Source organism: Hyla sarda, chromosome 2 (assembly GCF_029499605.1).
Source record: "Hyla sarda isolate aHylSar1 chromosome 2, aHylSar1.hap1, whole genome shotgun sequence".
Taxonomy (NCBI): Eukaryota; Metazoa; Chordata; class Amphibia; order Anura; family Hylidae; genus Hyla; species Hyla sarda.
Window position 1 is genome coordinate 159,861,303 of NC_079190.1, and position 25,544 is coordinate 159,886,846.

At 41.3% G+C, this 25,544-nt stretch overlaps 1 protein-coding gene across 18 annotated transcripts in view; it reads right to left on the bottom strand.

The window, feature by feature from the left end:
• Nucleotides 1–25,544, bottom strand: part of DOCK9 (dedicator of cytokinesis 9) — a 255,830-nt gene that overhangs the window by 73,935 nt on the left and 156,351 nt on the right. For 9 of the 18 annotated variants that reach the window (XM_056555648.1, XM_056555639.1, XM_056555646.1 and 6 more), the window contains exons 12-26: nucleotides 22,722–22,925; nucleotides 21,400–21,522; nucleotides 15,118–15,200; nucleotides 10,210–10,332; nucleotides 7,630–7,709; nucleotides 7,351–7,538; nucleotides 6,889–6,954; nucleotides 5,644–5,736; nucleotides 5,140–5,263; nucleotides 3,632–3,753; nucleotides 3,449–3,538; nucleotides 2,559–2,648; nucleotides 1,893–2,008; nucleotides 1,102–1,171; nucleotides 42–167 (exon numbers count right to left, since the gene is read on the bottom strand). In XM_056555648.1, coding sequence (XP_056411623.1) covers nucleotides 42–167; nucleotides 1,102–1,171; nucleotides 1,893–2,008; nucleotides 2,559–2,648; nucleotides 3,449–3,538; nucleotides 3,632–3,753; nucleotides 5,140–5,263; nucleotides 5,644–5,736; nucleotides 6,889–6,954; nucleotides 7,351–7,538; nucleotides 7,630–7,709; nucleotides 10,210–10,332; nucleotides 15,118–15,200; nucleotides 21,400–21,522; nucleotides 22,722–22,925 — 1,698 coding nt within the window. The remainder of the gene's footprint in view (nucleotides 1–41; nucleotides 168–1,101; nucleotides 1,172–1,892; nucleotides 2,009–2,558; nucleotides 2,649–3,448; nucleotides 3,539–3,631; nucleotides 3,754–5,139; nucleotides 5,264–5,643; nucleotides 5,737–6,888; nucleotides 6,955–7,350; nucleotides 7,539–7,629; nucleotides 7,710–10,209; nucleotides 10,333–15,117; nucleotides 15,201–21,399; nucleotides 21,523–22,721; nucleotides 22,926–25,544) is intronic. The other 9 variants (XM_056555647.1, XM_056555652.1, XM_056555651.1 and 6 more) reach the window with 1 other exon arrangement.

Consider the following 25,544-nt stretch of genomic DNA (forward strand, 5'->3'; position numbering starts at 1 on the left):
ACCCTGCCCTACTGGAATATGTTCTGTAACTCTAGTCATACCTTAAGAAGCTTGTTACACGTTAAGAAGTCTGCAGAAGGCTTGAGAATTGCCGTCATGGATTTGGCCAGCTCTTCGTGCACAGTTTTGTATTCTGAGGTGATATATGGTTCTGCCTTGTAGACATACTGATACATAGAGAGTGATACATGAGAAACAATTATACATCAAGTTATCATTTTCACAACAAGATAGAGTGACAAGTTTCAGCTAAAGTACATGGTGACCTGTCATCTGTAGTGCAACAGATTCATTTGAGTAACAGATGCAGTCCACGAGATTGCAGACAACTCCACATACTCCTAAGGATGGACTGCAGCTGTAGATCAATAGTAATGCAAACAATCTGTTGCACTAGCAAAGCTGTAAGGTCACTATAGTATAAAAGCACACATTGACAAAGAACTTGAACTTTATTCCCCTCTAGGAATAGTGAACATCCACTACACTGCCAGATATAAAACAATCACTCTTTGCATCTGCCTTTATTATATTAGCTTATAGTTATTATGGCTATGTGCACACTACGCTTTCCCCGTACCGCAGCATATTTCTTATGGGTCCATTAAATTCATCGGACTGATGCAGGTAGCTAGTGACTCTGTTTGGTCTATTTTTTAAATGCATAGGTTTTTTCTGCAGGACTTCGTGGTACAGACAGAATGCATTTACTTGCTGATTATGTCACTATTAAATTCAATGGGCCGATCAGGAGTATGCAGAAGTATACATAGGCAGTTGCCGAAGTGTATCTCGAGTGTATGGCAAACACGTGGTGTGTCTAAGCGAGTCCTAATCTATCAAAAAATACTACCTGTAAACATGGCAGAGACCTGATGCATTCACATACTCATTTTTACAACATCTAACTTGCCCTGGCCATTTTAAGACAAACAGTAATAAAAGTACATGAATCTACAATACCCAATTAATATAACTCCCGTTTGGAAAATATATGTAATTGCTATCGTAAATACAAATCAACAAGTTTGGAATAAACATACATTTTTGAGTTGAATACATAAGACATTTGTAAAGTTTCATCATCAACTTTTCACATACCTTAACATATGACCTCAAGTAGCTCTCCAGCCCCTCTTCATGGCACTGAGAGACAACGTGGATGATGACCCTACAAACAAATACCACAACTCTAGCCTTAGGTTCTATCCCTTTATATGGCATATTTAAAAAGACCATTATACTTTGTAAAACTGCTGCAGAAAAAACATCCCAGAAAAACCCAACCAACTCTCCATTTTACTTTTATGGAAAGAAAAGGGGCATGTCCCATCAGGTTGGGAAACACTGGTCTATAAGAAATAACAGATGAACCAAACAAGGTAAAAATCTAAGAAAATACACTACAGAATTGTCATAATATGAGGAATACTTTTTTTTTTTTCCGGAAAGTAGAGTTGACACAGCTCACCCTTGTGCCCTCGCCACGACACGGACAGGACCGGACCCCAGTCCGTTGATAATGGAGCAAATGAAGAAAGAGACCAGCGTGGCAATTCAAGCAATGATCAAGACTTTATTCAGCAATCAGCCAACATGGAAGACAGGTGACGCGTTTCGGCCACAGTGCGTAGCCTTAGTCATACCCCGCATCGTTTTTTGATGATGTCATCTTTGTGTTGCGATCCCCTTGTAGTGTGGCCGAGGCTACGAACTGTGGCCGAAACGCGTCACCTGTCTTCCATGTTGGCTGATTGCTGAATAAAGTCTTGAGCATTGCTTTAATTGCCTCTTTCTCCATTTTTTTTATATAAATTACACACAGGCCTGTAAGTGACTTCATTCCTATGATAATATGCACTATAATCTTTTTTAATTTCTCTTACACTTACCTTGTCACATTGACAGCCACTTCCTCCTGAGTAGCCCTTGTTAGAACTCTGAACATTTGGTTGAGTATGGTGGGCAGAAAGGCAATCATGACATGTCCTTCCATTGCATGGAGGCTCTAAAAAGAGGACAAAAATGTAATTGGTAAGAGGGGAATCAGATTTAACCCTAATGTCTGTTGCCAAATTAGAATTGTACTTTAAATAACAATTATGGTAAAAGTGGAGTAACTCAGCACATTGTAAACCTGACAGATGTAGAGCCATGAGCCATAAAATAATAGGTTCACCTTTAGTAAGTCATAGATGGGTCTAGACCAAGTGAGATAGCACAGCATATACAGAACCACCAGAGCAGGAGCAGCGACAAAATATGCTGCAAATATGGTAGCTCTATACAGGTTGCTGTTCACACTTTTCACCAACCCCAAATCCTATCTCTCTTGCATTTTTGAATCTCATGTATCATACATCTATAGAACAAGTTTATCAGCTTACACATTAATAAAATAATGCTACAATGCAATAATGTTAGTGTAGTATGCTCAGTGGCTGAACATAGTATGCATCAAGTGTACACATATTTTGTTACTAGGAGTGCACTTTACTGTAAAAGTGATACATGATTCAATGTACAGTAGTTGTTGTTACATTGGTGCATTGGTTTACCTTTAGGTATTTGACAAGCTCACTTCCTAATGCCTGTGCTCCAGACTCTGTTTTCTGGCAATACTGAAAAAAGTTATGCAAGTGCTGATCCTAAAAGAATAACAAATTAATTAATTAACAAAAATGTATTTATTAGAAGAGTTAGCTATTTAAACAATAAACATTTTAGTTGCTGATTCAGGGAATTTGACTAATATTGGTTTGGATCCTCCTCTGACTTTAGAAAGTTACCACTGTGTTGAGCTATGGATTGTTACAGTTCTAACCACAAACATTTTTATGTCCAGGACTTCTCCCTATATGTTCTTTAAAATAATGCAGTTCTGTCATTTAATTTTAGTCTCTATTCACACTTGTATTAGCAGGATCCTTTGGGGTTCCCGTTATTTATGTTGGCATGAATAGTGTAGTATGTGGCAACAAAATCAAAAGTAATAAAAACCCTGACAGTTTCCATTAAAGTAATTGTAGTTTCTTAGGGATTGCTTGGATCCCTCAGAAGTCCATCACAGCATTGCGGCTTCTGTTAAGAAGGCTACTGAACACTGTGAACAGAGCCCATTCATGTTTAAAGGGGTACTCCACTGGCCAGCGTTCGGAAGTAGATGTTCAGAGCGCTGTTTCCATGCCGACCCCTGCAGAGCGAAAACAGCATTTGGAACATTTACTTCCAAATGCTGGCCAGTAGAGTACCCCTTTAAAAGATTTGATATTACCTAATAACATAAACCTTTTCTCAAAGATTCAAGTCCTATAGTGTAAAATGCATGTTTTACTTTTGGAAACGTCTGACCAAATATTAACCTGCAATAACCAGACAAATTTTTGTTTTCTGAAATCCCGTTACTTGCTAAGATTGACTGTAAAAATATTTCCATGAAGATAAGTACCTGTGCGTATACAGTGGACACCAGATGAGTAGCGACCTTTAATAGAGGCTTGCCTCCATCCACCCACTTGATTTCTGGGCCAGAATGCTGCTTAGAAAATACAAAGCAGAAATAAAACATATTAAATATTGGTTGCTTTAATGTGCATATGAGCAGTATGTAAGAAATAAAGATTCTTTATACCTTTCCCATCCCAGGTTCCTGATAGCACAGGTATCCCACAGGAAGGTTGGCAGACACTGGAATGTTCTGCTCATTGGTGACCACTCGACCATCCTTCAGCAAGGGAAGCCAAGCAAAACCAACTGTATGCAGAAGAAACATACTCACATACCTTGCATGCAAATGCCATTCCCAACATCCACTTTCTCTAATTGTAACAGGTAAAAACAATTCTGCTGGAATACGATACTAAAAAAAAAAGAACTCGGATATGAAGCCGCATGGCTCCACTGTGCATTAAAGGGAACCTGTCACAAAGATTTTCTTTTACTGGTAAGAACCAGATACTAAACATGTTCATTTTCCTACTGTGTTTCTGTTGTCAGATTGTAATTTTTTATTTATTTAATTATTTACACATTATTATGGGGGCGGCCATCTTGCTTAAGCTTTCAGCACAACATATAGAGATCTGCTTCACAGCAAGATACATGGACATAAGAAACAATTGTCTAGAGCTGACTTACTGAAGTTTTCTAGGCATGCTCTGTGACCTGTACAGATGTCATTATGCAGGGAGAGGATGGGGACAAGCTCTGGCAATCCCCTATTGTGAATGGCCTGATCCCATCATACCTATTGTTATCCTGACTGTGATGATAAGGAAGACACTTCTGAAAGTTTTCTCTACAGAACTGGAAGTGTCAGCTTATTGGGCTTAGTGATTAAAATAAAAACTGTAGGATTTCTGGATTCATTTTAAAACAGAAAGTAATATGGAAAAAAATTATTTTTTGAAAAAAATATGCTTAACATAAACACACGATTTAAAGAATAGGTCTTGTGACACATTCCCCTTAACAGTGCTTTGTCTATATCATAAGAAAGTTCTTTCTTGGATCTCTCCCTCTATTGTCAGCTGCTCTAGTTTGGAAACATCTAAAAGACACTCATTTTCCATTACAGTGTTATTTAGGACATTGACCTATATTTGCCAAGGAAAAGCTACACATTTCTATCCCGTGCCAGTCCTCTGAGATACGACCTATATTCTTCACTGGATTTCTGGCACACTATGATGTAATAGCAATGTATCACTACCTTGCACAATTTTATAACTTGGCTCAAATATATAAATACATAGCAAATATAATAATATGATATACCAAAGTTTCATATGGAACTTTGCCATAACTTATTGATTAGCTTTTCTTCTCTCTCAATCTTATTCTTTTGTGGGAGACCCATTAGCTAGACTCCTATTTCCTCTTTTGGACACTGGTAAGAATTAAAGTGGTAATCCAGGATTAGAAAAACCAAGCGGATTTATTGAAAAAACAGCGCCACCCCTGTCCTCAGGTTGTGTGTGATATTGCAGTTCAGTTCCATTGAAGTGAATGGAGCCAAGTTGTAATGCCACACACAAGCTGAGAACAGGAGTGGCACTGTTTTTTTTTTTTTAAGAAATCTGCTTAGTTTTTCTATTCCTGCCCCTTTAAATGCCAGTGATGCGTTATATCTGTCCAAACCTTGGCTTTCTATGACATCTTTCTTCTTCGTGCCTCCTTTGCTTGATGTATCGCAGCTGACATGGAAGAAAGTGAACAACAAATGGTGTTTTTCATGAAGCTGTGTGGGCAGCTCTATTTTAATCTACAAGAATGGAAAAAAAAACATGCCTTAAGTGACACTTCTCACATTAATGCCTCTTCACATCCAAACAGGTTTAACAAAGACAACTTTTTATAACCTGAGCAAAGAAGATGCCAGAATAAACACTTGCTATTCTTAGTGTCTTAAGGACAGAAGCAGCATTATGCCACATCTGTTCACATTGAAGGTATTTTGGACTTTTTACCAAACATCAACAACTATAATATAGGGAAATGTTGTAAAGAAGCCTAGCACAACATGTTACCAGTTTATTGGCTGTAGTGCAGTGGTGTAAAAAACTGGTTTAAGAAAACAATACCAAAAATGTAGCAAAAAGCTATTTGCCAATATCCAGTAATTCTTATAATGAATAAACCTACCTCATCATAGAACTCTGGATTTTGTTGATGGTGCAGAACAGCAGCAAGGGCATTCTTTACAAACACCGGGCCACCAGGTCTTCCATATATACACTAAAATAAAAATAATAGTAATAATCATAATAAAAACAACAACAAGCCCTGTAAAACAATAACTGACAATTCGTACAGGGAAATAAATTGTAATCTTATGTAGTTATAAAGTTACTCTACTTTTTAAGTACCATATATACTCGAGTATAAGCCGACCCGAATATAAGCAGAGGCCCCTAATTTCGTACCAAAAACCCAGGAAAAGTTATTGACTAGTCTATAAGCCTAGGGTGGGAAATACATCATCCCCCCCATGTCATCATCCAGACCCCCGTCATCATCATCGCCTGTCAATCCCTTCATCAGTGGTCTTCAACCTGCATGCTGGGAGTTGTAGTTTTGAAACCTCTGGAGGTCTGCAGGTTGAAGACCACTGCGGCCTTCGTCATCATCCAGACCCACCCGCCCCCCTTTTAGTTTTCTACTCACCTCCGCTCGGTGGGAAGGAAGGGTGAGCTGGTCCGGGCCATCTATGCTGCAGGGACCGTCCGGTGGGGAGGATTAGCCGTTCCGGGCTGTCCATTTTCACCGGGGGGGGCCTCTTCTCCGGGCCCGGCCCCGGACTAGTGACGTTGCCTTGACGACAACGCACAGGGACGTTCATGCACAGGCTGCGAATTAACTTCCCTGTGCGTCGTCGTCAAGGCAACGTCACTAGTCCAGGGCCAGGCCCGGAGAAGAGGGCCCCCCCGGTGAAAATGGACAGCCCGGAACGACTAATCCTCCCCACCGGACGGTCCCTGCAGCATAGATGGCCGGGACCAGCTCACCCTTCCTTCCAACCGAGGGGAGGTGAGTAGAAAACTAAAGGGTGGGGGGTGGGGTCTGGATGATGACAAAGGCCGCAGTGGTCTTCAACCTGCGGACCTCCAGAGGTTTCAAAACTACAACTCCCAGCATGCCCGGACAGCCAATGGCTGTCCGGGCATGCAGGGAGTTGTAGTTTTGCAACATCTGGAGGTCCGCAGGTTGAAGACCACTGATGAAGGAATTGACAGGTGGAGAGTTCACTCGAGTATAAGCTGAGGGGGGCATTTTCAGCAAGAAAAATTGTGATGAAAAACTCGGCTTACACTAGAGTTATACAGTAGGTAAAATCGTGTTTAAATGTTAGTTTTGAATTGAAGATATAGAATATAAATGTGTACAAACTCTTAATGGTTGTGCCTCTTCATCATCAGATTCTCTGAATTCAATCGAGATAGCTATATTCCTTGCCTAAAATAATAAGAAAAAAAAAAATGCTTTAAATGGCACATTAAGCAGCTAATAAGTACTGGAAAGCTTACAGAGTACCTGTCATTTTGAAAACCATTTGAAATATCCTAAGGACAGCATAACACGGTTTCCAGTCTGGCCACAAAACCAGATACGGGGCAAAAATGAACCAAATGGAGTCACTATCTGACTCCGGTCGGCTCATTCAAATGAGATGCGGGCCGGGACCAGCTGGAATACAGGAGCTCCCGGTGACCGTATAAAGAGAAAAAGTGGTGTGAATGCACCATTACATATGGATTTGGCACTCATTGCACCAATAATTTACTTTTGAACATACAATAAAAAGAAGGACATTACAACTGTATTTTCAAGCACAAACTTAACCACAATTACCTTTGCAAATGCCTTTTGGCCATCATACTTCAAATGCTTTGGATAAACATAGAGATGGTTGTTGTAGATGGTGAATGCTTGCGTGTGCTTGGGAATGCAAGGAACAAACTCTTCAACTTCAAATGTTACCACAGTGTCGGCACTGTTCTCAAACTGCTTCATGGGAATGTATGAGGAGTTGACATAATCTGCAATACAATGAACATAAGCAGGACAATATACAGATGCATTCACCACAAACTGCTAAAATATAGTTTTACTAGAGAATAAAGAACTTACTTGGAAAATCTGGAGAAACGTTGTCAATATGGATGTCTAAATTTCCTAAAATTACAGGAAGCTTGCCCAACTTTTCCGGTCTAAAAGAAGATTGTACTATGTTTATGTAAAAAAAAAATATACCCCCAAAAAACAATATATATATATATATATATATATATATATATATATATATATATATATATATATATATATATATATACACACACACACACACACACACACACACAAAATATAGTTTTATATCAAGGGGAAATGTATAAAAGACGAATGCAAAGGAAACCCAAGTCAGCTATCTGACGCCGTTTTCCTGTGCACTCGTTTTTACACATTTCCCCAAAATGCCAATGAATAAACTGTTTTCTCTGGTTGTGTCAATGCAAAGAGGTGCATAAGGCAGAAGTACATTCTCAGCTGGAGCTAGCATGTCAGATTTCAGTAGAAACACCCTTTTAAATACCATTTATGGGACAGGTCCCCCTGAGAGCTTGTGTATTTATATCCAGTTCTATTGCTACATCTTCTTTTATCCCACACACATATGTCCTTGATTTTTAATCGTTTGATTCCCAGATGTTTCTCTCCCCTGAAAATGCCTTACACAAGAGTCCAACTATACAAGGAAGTCCGGATTCAGGCTGCTGACATCACTAGATAACAGGTTGCACTATTTCAAGTATTGCAGTATTTAAAAAAAACTAAACTTAAAAAAAAAAAACTTAAAAACAAAGCAAAAAATGTAACCCCTTGTAGGCATGCTTATCCAGAATGACAGGCATTTTCTGCATCAGAACAATCATACCAGCACTGCTAAATAGGTAGGCACAGCAAGTGTGCTAATGCAAACAATAGCAGGGCTGTGGCCATAAAACACAGCCATGGCTCTGATCTATTGGTAGAGATCAGAGAACCTCTGACTTATGTGTTTAACCCTTTTAAAGGGGAACTCCTGTAAATATCTCATGCATCTCTGACTCTCCCATAGAGTTACATGGAAGGGCGTGTCCGCCGTAGTTGACAATAATCAAGTTATGACCACAAGAATGCACAGAACCCTGCTTGTCCTCACGGCACAGAGCCCTGCTTGTCCACCCTCACTTCATGAATTTGATCTCCTCACAGAGACACACACACACACAGGCAGAAACTCTGACCTTAACAGACATAAACAAATGTCTTAACAAATATGTTTCATATCCATTATGAGTGACCTCCGTTATGTGTTAACAATGGACATATCATAACGGATTTGAACAACGCTGATGTGAGCATTGCCTTGTGATATTTTCACCCAAAAATATACCTTCTTGTTTTTGTCCTCTGTGTCCCTCTCAAGGGCTTCTTCTAATCTAAGCTATTGGAGATGCCTATAATAGGTGAGCAGTGTAACGTGACCAAGTCGATTGTTTTCTGCCTACAACTCCGCAAACCCCTAAACTATATGGGGAAAATGTATGAAAACCTGGGCCAAGGAACATTTGTCCATTGCAACAAATCAAATTCCAGCTCTGGAAAATGAAAGCTGGAATCTGACTGAGTCAGTCTCCCCTTCCCCTCTCTGGCTGCTGTAAATATTCTCCCAAGTTAGTTTTCAGTCCATCTCCTCCCACCTCTGGCAGCTGTAAATTTAGATCCCAGAAAATTCACAGCCCATTTCCTTTCTGGAAGCTGTAAATACAGTCCCCATTAAGTTCTCTTTCAGTCTCCTTTCTTTTCTGCCATATATAAATATGATCCCCAGAAAGTTCCCTATTAATCTCCTTCCCCACCTGGCTGTTGCAAATAGGTTTTCAGTCTGTCTCCTTTCCAATTAGACAGACATGAATATAGGGGGAGATTTATCAAAACCTGTGTAGAGGAAGAGTGGTGCAGTTGACCATAGCAACCAATCAAATCACTTCTTTCAATTCTCAGAGGCCTCTTTAAAAATTTAAGAAGTGAGCTGATTGGTTGCTATGGGTAACTGCACCACTTTTCCTCTACACAGGTTTTGATAAATCTTCCCAATAGTCCTCAGCAAGTTCCCTTGCAGCCTATCGTTGTGATTCTGCACAGGTTCTGGTCTTTTCTTGACAAAAAGAGTAAAAGCCATCCCAATTGGCTGTACAATAACCTCTTCAAACACCATACTTTTTTTTTGTTTAATAAAGTATTAAAAGCCATGACTATATAACCTATTAGGGCATATGGATATTACAGAAGGGGAAGTGGGGGTCCTCAGAGTGGGATCCTACTAAAAGCCTAACCTGCAGAAAATAGTCTGTTTGCAGGGGCCACATTTTGAGTTTTCATTTTTTTCTGTTCTGTTACATCACCCTTATTTATATATTACACTTAAATAAGGATAAAATATTGATATGTCTGTTTAAAAAAGTTTAACTCTTTTGCTTTTTTTTTTTTTTAAAGTATATCCTTCAGCACTAACATCCAGATTTCTGACATTTTTTCTTTACATAAAGAGGCGCTATACAGGGTATGGTTGTTAAAGCAAATAGTATATTTTCTTAAAAGTATAGTTGACCTACTTTGGCAAAAAAAAACGCTTATTTTAGGAAAGGTGCACGACCACAAAGCACTTACTTTCTAAAGTCAGCAAGCAATTTAAGCATATCCTCATTTGACAATTTGTTGCTGTCCTGCTTATACAATGGAGAAAATCTTGCACTTTTGTCCAATGTTCCGGATGTATCTTTGAAAAGAGGTCTATAGAAAAAAAATGGACAACTAAGACAAAACAAAGACAGGAAGAAATATTGGGAAATCTTGATTATGCTATAGATTAGAAATATTTACATTGTCACTTTAGTTTGGCTGTCCAACACATTCAACCTTGTAGGTGGAGACATGCAGGTAGCATACTGGGCAATAGTTTCCGAAATAAATATATAACACCCAGAAAGCCTTGGCAACAGTCATAATATAATATAAAACCACTGTACAAGTATCATCAGGCATTGTACGATTGTTTAGCACTCTATAGGAATGTTCACAGCAAGTCTCCAGCATGAGAACAAACCCTTAACCCCTTCCCGCTATTGGACGTATGCATACATCCAGGCGAACTACACGTTCGCGCAAATGGACGTATGCATACGTCCAAGCGATCTCCTGCTCTGCCGCGGGCAGCGCAGGAGATCGCCGGCGGGACTCAGCTGTCAATCACAGCCGTAGTCCCACCGCAGCTGCCGGTGCCGCGATCGCGCCGGTCCCGGCAGCATTAAACCCACAGATGCCGTGATCAGTTCTGATCACGGCATCTATGGTGTTTGCAGGGGGAGCGCTGCGATAAAATAAGGGGGATCGGGGGTGTCCAAGACACCCTCGATCCCCCTGAAGGGATAGGAGTGAGGTGGCAGGGGTGCCACCCCCTCCTATCCCTGCTATTGATCGGCCGGAGCAACCAACCAATAGCAGACTGGGGGGGGGGGGTTAAAGTTCGGTTCCCCCCGTTATGCCCACCCATCGGTGTCCGGGCACAGTGGGGGGAACCGTGTAGTAGCGGCGGTGGCGGCGGCGGTCACTTACGGGCGACGGAGCTCCAGATGACGGCGGCGGCTGTGATCATGGCAGCGGTGGAGGTGAGTATGGCGGCGTGTCCGGGAGTCTGTTGCCTAGCAACATCTTCAGGGCGACAGTTTGGAGAGTGGTCTCTAAACTGTGGCCCTCCAGATGTTGCAAAACTACAACTCCCACCATACCTTGACAGCTGTTTGCTGTGTTGGCATGCTGGGAGTTGTAGTTTTGCAAGATTTAGAGGGGTTCAGGCTGGAGATCACTGACAGTGGTCTCTAAACTGTAGCCCTCCAGATGTTACAAAACTACAACTCCCAGCATGCCCAGACAGCAGTTTGCTGTCTTAGCATGCTGAGATTTGTAGTCTTGCAACATCTGGAGGGCTACAGTTTAGAGACCACTGTCAGTGATCTCCAGCCTGAACCCCTCTAAATCTTGCAAAACTACAACTCCCAGCATTCAGGAAGAGCAAAATGCTGTCTCGGCATGCTGGGAGTTGTACTTGCGTGCCTCCTGCTGTTGCATAACTACATCTCCGAGCATTCCCTTTGGCAATCAGTACATGCTGAGAGTTGTAGTTCTGCAACAGCTGGAGGCACACTGGTTGGGAAATACGGAGTTAGGTAATAGGTTCTATTACCTAACTCAGTATTTTCCAACCAGTGTGCCTCCAGCTGTTGCAAAACTACAACCCCCAGCATGCACGTTCTGTCAGTGCATGCTGGGAGTTGTAGTTTTGCCCCCCCTCCCATGTGAATGTACAGGTTACATTCACACTGGTGGCAGATTACAGTGAGTTCCCCGCTTCAAGTTTGAACTCCTAGCGGGAGACTCGGTGTAATCCGCCGTCAGCGTGAGTGTAGCCTAAAAACACTACACTACACTAACACAAATTAAAGAGTAAAACACTACATATACACACACACTGCCCCCCCCCCCCCAATAAAAATGAAAAACGTATCCTACGGCAGTGTTTCCAAAATGGAGCCTCCAGCTGTTGCAAAACAAAAACTCCCAGCATTTCCGGACAGCCATTGACTGTCCAAGCATGCTGGGAGTTTTGCAACAGCTGGAGGCACCCTGTTTGGGAATCACTGGCTTAGAATACCCCTATGCAAATCCCTAATTTAGGCCTCAAATGTGCATGGCGCTCTCTCACTTTGGAGCCCTGTCGTATTTCAAGGAAACAGTTTAGGGCCACATATGGGGTATCGCCGTATTCGGGAGAAATTGCCTAACAAATTTTGGGGGGATTTTTCTCCTTTTACCTCTTGTGAAAAGGTAAAGTTGGGGTCTACACCAGCATTTTAGTGTAAAAAAAAACATTTTTGTACACTAACATGCTGGTGTTGCCCCATACTTTTAATTTCACAAACGGTGAAAGAAAAAAAGCCCCCAAAATTTGTAACGCAATTTCTCCTGAGTACGGAGATACCCCATATGTGGGCGCAAAGTGCTGTGCGGGCGCACAACAAGGCTCAGAAGGGAGAGGGTACCATGTACATTTAAGGTCTAAATTGGTGATTTGCACAGGGGTGGCTGATTTTACAGCGGTTCCGACATAAGCGCAAAACAATAAATACCCACATGTGACCCCATTTTGGAAACTACACCCCTCACGGAATGTAACAAGGGTTATAGTGAGCCTGAACACCCCACAGGTGTCTGACAGATCTTTGAAACAGGGGTCTGTGAAAATGAAAAATAAAATGCCAGTGGGGTGTAAATTCTCACGGCACCCCTTATTACATTCCGTGAGGGGTGTAGTTTTAAAAATGGGGTCATAGTTGGGGGGGTCCACTGTTCTGGCACCACGGGGGGGGGGGGGGGGGGCGCGCTTTGTAAATGCACATGGCCAAATTCTATCTCCAAAAGCTCAATGATGCTCCTTCTCTTTTGAACATTGTAGTTCGCCCCCAGTGCACTTCACGTCCACCTATGGCTTCCTAAATGCGACATGCCCCCCGGGCAAAATTTGCTCTAAAAAGCCAAATATGACTCCTTCTCTTCTGAGCATTGTAGTTCGCCCGTAGTGCACTTCAGGTCAACTTATGGGGTACCTCCATACTCAGAAGAGATGGGGTTACAAATTTTGGGGGGTATTTTCTGCTATTAACCCTTGCAAAAATGTGAAATTTGGGGGGAAAGACACATTTTAGTGGAATTTTTTTTTTTTTTTTTACATATGCAAAAGTCGTGAAACACCTGTGGGGTATTAAGGCTCACTTAATTCCTTGTTATGTTCCTCAAGGGATCTAGCTTCCAAAAGGGTATCCCATGTGCTTTTTTTTTTGCTGTTCTGGCACCATAGGGGCTTCCTAAATGCAACATGCCCCCCAAAAACCATTAAAAAAAATGTACTCTCCAAAATCCCCTTGCCGCTCCTTCGCTTCTGAGCCCTCTACTGCGCCCGCCGAACAATTTACATAGACATATGAGGTATGTGCTTACTCGAGAGAAATTGGGCTACAAATTCAAGTATAAATGTTATCCTTTTACCCCTTGTAAAAATTCAAAAATTGGGTCTACAAGAACATGCAAGTGTAAAAAATTAAGATTTTTAATTTTCTCCTTCACTTTGCTGCTTTTCCTGTGAAACACCTAAAGGGTTAAAACACTTACTGAATGTCATTTTGAATACTTTGGGGGTGCAGTTTTTATAATGGGGTCATTTATGGGGTATTTCTAATATGAAATATTTTTCAAATCCACTTCAAACCTGAACTGGTCCATGAAAAATAGAGAGTTTGAAAATTTTGTGAAAAATTTTAAAATTGCTGTTGAACTTTGAAGCCCTCTGATGTCTTCCAAAAGTAAAAACACGTCCATTTTATGATGCAAACATAAAGTAGAGTAAGATTATCTCACTAAAACTTAGTATTTAATAATAACAGCATAAAATAGTAGTCCTCAAGAAAATATTAATCAACACCAAAAATACACAATGGGTGTAATGCCAGAGCCATTAGCCAATGGCCTCAGTCAAATAGCGAGTTTCCTATAATCACAATAAGTGTCACCAGATAAGACACAAATAATGCAGTAATCAATCCCGACGCATTTCCCCCCCCTCCCATATGGATATTTAGGAGCAATGCTGGGTTCATCAGGGGAATGGATAGGAAACCAAAGAAATACTTGATACTCTGGCAATAAGTCTGTAAGTGCCAGCTGTCTAAATGATAAACCGGTCCGATAGGGACCACTCACTCAGACCCATGGAAAGTAGTCCTCCTAGCCGAGACCCGGGATGGAGGTCCCAATTAGCGATGCACGGTATAGGTAGCCAGTGACCAGATGCAAATCCCTCCTGGTCGGTGAATAAGTGTGATTCCCTCCAGACAGTGACAGCAAACTATCTGGTGACACTTATTGTGATTATAGGAAACATGCTATTTGACTGAGGCCATTGGCTAATGGCCCTGGCATTACACCCATTGTGTATTTTTGGTGTTGATTAATATTTTCTTGAGGACTACTATTTTATGCTGTTATTATTAAATGCTAAGTTTTAGTGAGCTAATCTTACTCTTCTGTGAATTTTTGTCCATTGGCTCCGCATACATCTCTCTATCTGTGAATTTGCAGTGAAATTTTGCAATCATAAAGTAGACATATTGTATATGTGAATAAAAAGTTCAAAGTTAGAAAAATGCTAATTTTTTTAATTTTTCATCAAATTTGGGGATTTTTCACCAAGAAAGGATGCAAGTTACCACAAAAATTTACCACTAAGTTAAAGTAGAATATGTCACGAAAAAACTATCTCTGAATCAGATTGATAAGTAAAAGCATCCCAGAGTTATTAATGTTTAAATTGACACTGGTCAGATGTGCAAAAAAGGGCTGCGTCCTAGAGGTGAAAATGGGCTGCGTCCTTAAGAGGTTAATATGAGTTAGTCATGACAGCTGCAGTTTGGTAAAGAAATAAGCCTACTGTAAGGTGATTAAATCCCATTCTTATCTGCATCTCACCTTGCTGCCCAGGCAAATGGCATTCGATACTGTCCAAGTCTGCTGCATGCTTGTTTGGCATTCTTCAAAACTTTCTGTGCCACCTATAAAGATTTATATAAAAAAAATAATAATATTTATTAATAGTAAATTAAGTGTGTAAACAGTAGATAGTTATAATGGGCACATTGCACGAGTGGATACGATCACAACTCTGTATGGAAACAAGTTTTGGGAAGAAGTTTTAGCAAGAACATGAACAAATACCCACCCTTGGGGCAGTGTTTTCTAAGATATCCAAAGTAAACACTTTTGGAGTCCAACTATGCTACAAAAAAGGGTTAAACTGTACCTGTCACTTTAAGGGTACGTTTATATGTACATGATCTGCTGCATCATTTTGCTGTATGTTTTGTGCAGCTGATTTTGCCATCCATTGAAGTTAATGGGCAGCAAAATCAGCTGCACAAAAAAATATGCAGCAAAAATATGCAGCAGATCCTGTTTGTGTGACCGTACCCTAACAGGTCCTAGAGACATGTCAAATGTTTTGATCAGTCGGGGTCTGAGGAAAGTGGAGGTAGTTGAAATACTTAGTAGAAAGTTATCGGGTATCTACCCACCACAGATACATAAACTGCTCCCAAGCATAAATCATATATGGAAAAAAGAGGGAGTGAATAATATTTCGTTTTTAATTCTATCACTAAAAAGTTGTGAGACATTACCAGTATCTCTATAACACAACCACTTATATGTTATACAACCTTATAGTGATAGAATTAAAAGCTAAGTATTATTCTCTCCCCCTTTTTTCCATATATGAAAGTGGAGCTAAACAAGACAATCCCATACTTACATTGTACGTTTCTCTTCTTCCAGCTAGTTCTAGCTGAACACTCAGACCCTGACCGATCAAAACTTTAAACAGGTCTCTACAACTTGTCAAAAGTTTTTGGAAGTGACAGAGCCCATTTTATGGATATTGGGGGGTATTTATCAAAGGATTTATGTGGTTCTTTTTTCACGTAACTTTGGTGCAATACTTTGGCGCAGTGTTTGGCGCATCTTCTCCACTGTCATTTTTACAACTTTCTCAAACTCACACGGTCCTGTGTGCGATTTCAACTTTAGTCAGTAATTCAAGAAATTTTGCACATGGAAAACACATTTACCAATGTCAGAAAATGTAAAGACGTCAAAATACATTTTTTTTTGTGAAAGCAGCGACGCCTCCAGGGCTGCTCAATACTATCCTGCGACATAGTTGTCTCTGAGGGACATTCACCCTCTGTTGAGCCAGCATTGGACATGGCCACACAGGTTCAGGAAAGGTAAGCACTAAAGCAGTGGTCTCCAACCTGCGGACCTCCAGATGTTGCAAAACTACAACTCCCAGCATGCTCGGACAGCCAACGACTGTCCGGGCATGCTGGGAATTGTAGTTTTGCAACATCTGGAGGTCCGCAGGTTGAAGACCACTGCACTAAAGTAACAAAAAATAAAAATACCCAAGTTGAAAATAAAATCCATTTCACATGGTGGCTATAAACCCCACAAAAGAAAATAACTTATGTCGCTTGCTGATATACTGCAGGAGGGACTCCAAAATGGCTGCTCTACAGGGTAACATACACGTCCTCTGTGGTGGTAAGTTCTGTGTAAATGGCGCTGTGAACAGCTGATTTCAACATTTGAGCCAAAATTACTAACAACTTGGACCAAATGATAAATATCCCCCATGGTATCTGATAAGGCTGCGTTCACACGGCCGTCTAGACCCGTCCCGTTCTTCTCCCGTCATAGATAAAAAAAACGGACTTACAAAAAACGGACAATAACGAATGGAAACGGATGTTATCCGTTTGTATCCGTTTTTTGTTCAGTTAATAAACCCCCCCCAAATTTTTTTTGTTCTGAGCATGCTCAAAAGTAAAAACGGATCAAAAAACGGATTGAAAAAACGGATGCAAACGGATGACATTAGGCTCATCCGTTTTCCATAGACTTCAATGTTAAATTTACTGTACCCGTTTTTTCTTCCGTTTTTTGGAAGGAAGAAAAAATACTGCATGTGCCGTTTTTTCTGCCGTCAAAAAAAATGGAAATGAGGGCAGACGGGTGCAAAAGGATTGTAAAAAAAATCCCATTCACATGAATGGGATTTTTTTTTTTAAAACCGTTTTGAATCCATTTAAAGCCTGCAAGAAAGGAAACAAAACAGGGATAAAACAACGGGGACAGACGGCCGTGTGAACGAGCCCTAACATGAGCCATAAAAGCCACGTTGAATAAACTTAGTAACAGATTCTATTTCAAATAAATAATAACAACCACAATATTCACTATTGTATCAAAGGAAAGAACAAACAACTGGGCCAAGAGCAAACATGTAAACAGCTACTACAATCCAGGAGGAAATCCAGCAGTTATACAGCGATCTAGGCTGCCCGCCATTACCTGGAGAGGAAATGGATAAAAATAAACCTTTTAAGAGTGGACTGGACATAGTAAAACTACCACAGGCTTATTTATAAATGTTTAAAGCCCATAAATAATTAATCACCAACTATGTACAGACGATTATAACACAATTGCTTTTACAAGGCACAAATGCCCTTCAGCAGTCTCCTTGGAGAAGAAAACAATTGTATTATATCTGCAGAGATGGGAATGGAGCAAGGGGAAGACCAGAAATACAATAAGCTGAGTAACCTGTCAGAGTTCACCAGTCAGGAGCTTTCACAGCATATTCCCCCTCTGTTATAATGAGCTGTTCTGTAAGTAGATAGGACATGTAGGATAGGGTCCCAGATTCTCAGGATCAGTGGGGCATATGTTATACCATATATGTATGTGGAGCAAAAACTCCTTTCATATGCACTGTAGAATTGAGTTGGTCCCTCTTTGCCAGGGTGGAGCCCTGATAGTGGTGTAAGGTGAGGGGCAACCTTTTTTGCTCAGGGCAGAGTAGTGGTCATGATGACTGACTGTATAGTACAATCCATCATGAACAGAGAAAAACAAGAACTTCAGCATTTCTATCCTCTATTTATAAGTCTATATGTGTAAGTCAATATGGCTCATACAAATGAATAGTTAGAGGGCACACACACATTATCACAATATTGAAGGGGTTCGTCAATTGCACATATAGATCACCTATTGTCCGGACTTCAATATCTGACCCCAGGGTGCTGACACCCAACACCCCTACCAATAAGCATAGTGCTGTGCTCAGATGTACACAGTAAATGGAGCCAGAAGCCTCAGCTCTGTTCATTGTATGGTGGGCATGTTGGGTTACTGCAGTTCAGCTCCCATTCAAGTGAATGAAAGAGGAGCTAAAATTTACAAAGAATTTACAAAGAATGGAGCCATCTGCTTACAGGCGTGTTCATATCAAAGATCTGGCCATGGCGGCCCTGATTGGTGGGGGTACTGTGTGTCAGCACCCAACCTATAAGATATTGTTGGCCATCAATATGTAGAACTAGAGAACCCTTTTAACCCCTTAAGGACTCAGCCCATTTTGGCCTTAAGGACTCAGACAATTTAATTTTTACGTTTTCATTTTTTCCTCCTCGCCTTCTAAAAATCATAACTCTTTTATATTTTCATCCACAGACTAGTATGAGGGCTTGTTTTTTGCGCGACCAGTTGTCCTTTGTAATGACATCACTCATTATATCATATAATGTATGGCGCAACCAAAAAACACTATTTTTGTGGGGAAATTAAAACGAAAAACGCAATTTTGCTAATTTTGGAAGGTTTTGTTTTCACGCCGTACAATTTATGGTAAAAATGACGTGTGTTCTTTATTCTGAAGGGGTCAATACGATTAAAATGATACCCATTATTATATACTTTTATATTATTGTTGCGCTTAAAAAAAATCACAAACTTTTTAACCAAATTAGTACGTTTATAATCCCTTTATTTTGATGACCTATAACTTTTTTATTTTTCCGTATAAGCGGCGGTATGGGGGCTCATTTTTTGCGCCATGATCTGTACTTTTTTTTGATACCACATTTGTATATAAAAAACTTAATACATTTTTTATAATTTTTTTTTTAATAAAATGTATTAAAAAGTAGGAATTTTGGACTTTTTAAATTTTTTTTCGTTCACGCCGTTCACCGTACGGGATCATTAACATTTTATTTTAATAGTTCGGACATTTACGCACGCGGCGATACCAGATATGTCTATAAAAAAATTTTTTTACGCTTTTTGGGGGTAAAATAGGAAAAAACGGACGTTTTACTTTTTTATTGGGGGAGGGGATTTTTCACTTTTTTTTTACTTTTACTTTTACATTTTTTTTTACACTTGAATAGTCCCCATAGGGGACTATTCATAGCAATACCATGATTGCTAATACTGATCTGTTCTATGTATAGGACATAGAACAGATCAGTATTATCGGTCATCTCCTGCTCTGGTCTGCTCGATCACAGACCAGAGCAGGAGACGCTGAGAGCCGCACGGAGGAAGGTGAGGGGACCTCCGTGCGGCGTTATGAATGATCGGATCCCCGCAGCAGCGCTGCGGGCGATCCGATCGTTCATTTTAATCGCGAACTGCCGCAGATGCCGGGATCTGTATTGATCCCGGCACCTGAGGGGTTAATGGCGGACGCCCGCGAGATCGCGGGTGTCGGCCATTGCCGGCGGGTCCCTGGCTGCGATCAGCAGCCGGGATCAGCCGCGCATGACACGGGCATCGCTCCGATGCCCGCGGTTATGCTTTGGACGTAAATGTACGTCCTGGTGCGTTAAGTACCACCTCACCAGGACGTACATTTACGTCCTGCGTCCTTAAGGGGTTAAAGGCACACTTCAATTTATAGGAAACATAAAGGAGTTCTGTTTCATAAAGATCTTTCTGTTTTCTGGAAAGAGTAGTACATATGTGAGTGAGGAGAGAATGACAATGACTTTTGGCTAATGGATAACATTAAGGACTTTAGGTTTTCTAGTCCTGTAAAGTGGTTGTAAGGTGAATCCTTTGTGCAGATAAATGTGCAAGTCTTATGTTTAAGCAACAAATAGAGATGAAAGAGGTTTAACAAAATTTATGAAAAACATGCTCTCCCCATACCAAAGTCTTCTGCAGAAAGCCATTAAGTTCACGATGTTGTGATTTAGATATCCTCACTTACCACGCACACAGATAACTTATAAAACTAGACTAAAATTGTTTCTTCCTAACCAAAAACTCTCTTAAAACCTAAAAACTGCTCTTAATCCACCGTAAAAATGCAAGTAGTAGGAAGAGTATGTATTGTTGTGGCACCAATTAAATACAGCAGTCATGAGCCGTCATGTACTACAACAATAAAGCTACATGGGATAAAATGCTGCATGCACAATCTTGCTTAATAAGCATGTCCTTTGGTATCTGGCACCAAGACCTTAGTATCAGATCCTTTAAGTCTTTAAGTTGTGAGGTGCAGCCTTTATGATTGTACTTGTTTTTCCAGCACATCCCACAGATGCTTAATCTGAGTAAATCCATGGCATTTGGTCTACAACAATGTTTAGGCAGGTAGTATGTGCCATAGTAATAGCCAGATGAATGCCAAAATATCACACGGCCCCTGCCAGTTTGCTTTTTTTTTCCCCATAGTGCAACCTGGTGCCATTTCTTTATCAGGTAAGTGACGTCATCCACAGCCATCCACATAATGTAAGAAAAAATAAATAAATGCGAATCATCAGACCAGGCCGCCTTCGTCCAATGCTTAATGGTTTCAGTGGCGGACGGGAGATCAGTATGGGAAGCTGAAAAGCACTGATAGTTCTGAAATATTTCTATCATAGCCAGCATTTACTTTTTCAGCTGTCTGTATTTCTATTCCAGAAGAGCTAGGCTGGGTTCACACTGAGGAATTTGGGAGCATAATTCCACTTAGAAATTATGCTCAGAAATTCTATTGCAGCTGAATATCATTGTTGTCAATGGGGTGCTGCTGGCCAGTCCACACTTCCAATCTCCGCCACCAAAAGAATGAACTTGCTTATTCTTTCGGCAGAATACATTTCCGTATATGGAAACAGCTATGTCCACATGGCCGGGTGTTCTCAGCCACGCCCAGAAATTCTTCAATATGAACCCTGCCCTACTGTATCAGATAGGTAGGCCTTCACTCCCCAAATGCAACAATGAGTCTTAGGCTCCAAAGAAATATACAATCATTTCTAATCAATTTCAGCCTGAAGTAAATTAACTAGATTTCTGAGAGCGCTGTACTCTTAAGAATTGTCTCACATATTGCATGTCAGTAGAACCTACCTTGGCGGAGTCGGAACTCTTCATGTAAGGTTCCGCACAATGAGTAATGCTGCCTTGCAGGACCTTTTCTATCCTGGCCACAACGAAGATATCCGGATGGGGACAGGTTACAGAAAATATACCCTAAATGATAGAATATATAAATTATATATAGTAATTATAGCTTATATCATTTCCACTGAGCACTTACATGTACTAGGTTACTTCTGATAACCACCTGACCAGGATCTTGTTCGTTTTCGTAGTACATGATTTAGATCTTGTTGGATAAAGGAGGTAGTGAACAAGCAACTAGATAAACACCAGCAGCCTTTTAATAGATCTGGTAGTCCAATACTAAGCAAGTAAGTACTAGAATAGGAGGGGATAGTTTTATAGCAGGCCCTGTTTTTTTTTTTATACCTTGTAATAGACACCCATGTACTTTTACTGTGGCTATTACAGACTGCTTGCCTTCAAAGCCAAATTCTCCAGGCCCCTTTTAAATCCTAGTGTGAGGAGTTATGTGGAGATCGCCACGACTGACAGTGAAAACGGTGAGACATTTTTACTACTATCGAGAATCGTAAGGGTAAAATGACAAATTTAAAAACAATGAAGCATAAACCGAGTACCCAGACAAAGAGAAACTGCAGTTTGGCTATGATCCCCATATCTGCCATCAGTATATGAGAATCTGCTCTTTCTTCCCTGTAACATTTAACAAGAATGTCAACATCCTCAACCAACAGGAGTTCCCAGTAGGAGTAGAAGGAAATGTAAAAATCTATTTCAATAGATTTGACTGTGTAAATGTAAAAATGCATCTCCCTAGAGAACATGCGGAGGGGCAAGTACAATGGGGTTAATAGATAATACATTTGTGATTACACTCATGCTGCATGGTACTATAGTGAAGAAACACTGCATTCTGCAGATTCAGATTACAGCAGCAGGGAGCAAACCTGGTAAAGGGATTATATTAGACACATAGGGTCCTAGCTGTAGAGAAGATTAAAAAGGGAAACAACTTGTAGCATTAGCACAAAATGAAGACGTTAAAGAACTGAAAGCAGTTTCCTCCCATGGAGCAATCAGAACCCATTTTCCCTCATCTATTACTACAAATCACACAGCACTTTACTGAGGCACAAATATACCTTATAAAGAAGAGCACTCAGCTCTACACAGCATCTGAAATGCAAAGATTCTTCAATTATTTAGTTACTTCTTTGACTGCATTATCATTTCCTTATCCGTTACATATACAACTCAACACGTCTGAATTATTTATGAGCATTTAATTTTAGCTAAAAACATATAAGCCATAAACAGAGGAATACCTGTTTGGGGTACTGCAGCATTGACTCCTGCACAGACCCTAAAATTCTGCGTCCAAAGTCCCCACTGGCATTTAGAAGCTGCTGAGAAGGAAGAGGGATCATCTGCCTCACAGAGGCATGGTTCAAGTCCACAGGAAAGTCTGCAGAGATCTTTTTGTTGGCTTTGATGTCAAACAGAGATAAAGTGACGAAGAATGGCTCCACCTGGGCCAGAAAAGAGTGAAGAGCCAAAGATCATTTCATGTAATTCACAGACTTATTACTATTTATTGAATGAGGCCTTAGGCATCAAAACACAGCTTATGTAAAGGGTTAAATAAAAGAGCTAACATTTCTCAATGTTACAATATAAAGTATTCTACATCATGGAGAAACATAGTAAAGAAGCTGATCATGTCCTTAGCAACACCATGTTTTATGGTCCTAACCAGTATTTATGGACAATACAAGGTAAGTGACTCCATGTAGTTTTACAAATAACAATGGGCAAAATGCTAAAAAAAAAAAAAAAAACAAGAAACAAATGAAGAGGCGAAATGGAGAGGCGAACATGGATATAGACAATAATATTAAACTTTCCTAGAAAGCAAACATAACCCAAAAATGTAAAGAGGTATTCTCACCCTGACATTCATTCCACATGATATGCCATAGGTGTCTGCTATATGCATCTATCTCAAAACTGAGGGCTCACCGTCTCCATCTTTCGGAAGTCCAAGCCCCTTATTTCTAGGAACATTGGCTGGCTAACTCTCGGGATTTGGCCAGTCCTGACATTTACACAGTGGAAAATTATGTTCAAAGGTGACTTATTTATGACAGTAAGTGCACTGGCCATACACTGCATGTTTTCAGATGTAAGTGCTCATAACCTATTGAACATTTCTGTATAAGTTACAGACTGCTGTAAACAGCATGTCTGTGGGTCTATTATGTCATCCTCAGTGAAGGCAGCATTTCCAACCTTACAAGTCCTCTTAAACGGGTACTCCGCCCCGAGACATCTTAGCATCCGGTGTGCACCCGGCATTCGTTTCGAGCGCTGGCTGCAGCGCAGGAGGTTCTTGACTTCACGGCCATGCCCTCTCATGACATCACAGCCACACACCCTCAATGCAAGTCTATGGGATGGGGTGTGGTGGCCACCACGCCCCCTCCCATAGACTTGCATTGAGGGGTGTGGCCGTGACATCAGCGCTGCATTGCTAGTCATCAGGCATCACTAGTCATCCGTGCACGCCCACGATCAGACATCTTACCCCCTATCCTTTGGATAGGGAATAAGATGTCTAGGGGCAGAGTACCCCTTTAAGGCCAAACAAATGAGTCTGCTAAACTTATAGCAGGAGATTGATCAATCTAATTTTGCTTACCGTATTTATCGGGGTATACCACGCACCCTCATTTTACCAAGGATATTTGGGTAAAAAAAGTTTTTTACCCAAATATCCATGATAAAATGAGGGTGCGTGTGTACGCGTGTATACCCCGATATACCCCCAGGAAAGGCAGGGGGAGAGAGGCCGTCGCTGCCCGCTTCTCTCCCCCTGCCTTTCCTGGGGTCTAGGAGCCCTGCTGTCGGCCCTTTTCACCCCCTGGTTATCGGCCAGGGGGAGAGAAGGGTCAGCGGCACCCATTGCCGGCGCCGCTGCCCCGTTGCCTCCCCCCATCCCCGGTGGCATAATTACCTGAGTCGGGTCCGCGCTGCTCCAGGCCTGAGTCGGGTCCGCGCTGCTCGGGTCCGCGCTGCTCCAGGCCTCCGTCGTTGCTATGCGCTGAACGGCGCGGCGCATGACGTCAGAGCGCCGCGCCGTGCATAGCAACGACGCTGTGGCCGGCATAGCAACGACGGAGGCCTGGAGCAGCGGAGCAGCGCGGACCCGACTCAGGTAATTATGCCACCGGGGATGGGGGGAGGCAACGGGGCAGCGGCGCCGGCAATGGGTGCCGCTGCCCCTTCTCTCCCCCTGGCTGTCGGCGCCGCTTCTCTCCCCCTGGCTATCGGCGCCGGCACCGATAGTCAGGGGGACAGAACGGGCAGCGGCGCCGATAACCAGGGGGTGAAAAGGGCCGACAGCAGCGCTCTAGACCCCAGGAAAGGCAGGGGGAGAGAAGCGGGCAGCGACGGCCTCTCTCCCCCTGCCTTTCCTGGGGGGTATCGGCGTATAACACGCACACAGACTTTAGGCTAAAAATTTTAGCCTAAAAAGTGCGTGTTATACGCCGATAAATACGGTATATTATGCGTAAAAAGTAATATGTCATGTCTTCAATTTACAGAGAATTTGTTGCGTTTTTGGAGTAGGGTATGTTTTCTCCACGCAATGCGCAATCATTTAAATTACTCTAAAAAAAAAAGTTGGAAATTTAGGGGCATCTTGACTCCACTAGGCACAGTTTACTTAATACACACCTATCCCAAAGGTAAAGGGGGGAATTTCTTAAACTAAATATATTTTTTTAAACTTAGCACAAAAATGACAGGCTCAAAAGAAGACCCAGCAGATGATACATTCCCCCCATAGGTTATATACTGTGAAAGGAAAAATGCTTTCACAATAATAAGAACCCCAGTGCAACAGCTACTGTTCCGGATTTGTTACAATAGCTCTATAGACACAGTTTGGGTCAGCAACCTGAGAGATAAGTATCTACCTAACTAATAGCCTTCATTTTTATTGCCTGACCTGAATGATTCATTTTGGATGCAGTGCAAACATAAGTGAAAGTGTGTTTTCGCTGTTATTTCTGCTCTATGGAGCAAAAGCAGCCTTCATAATAAATTCATGGTCTCCTGATGGTGACTCCGATCTGACGTCTGCA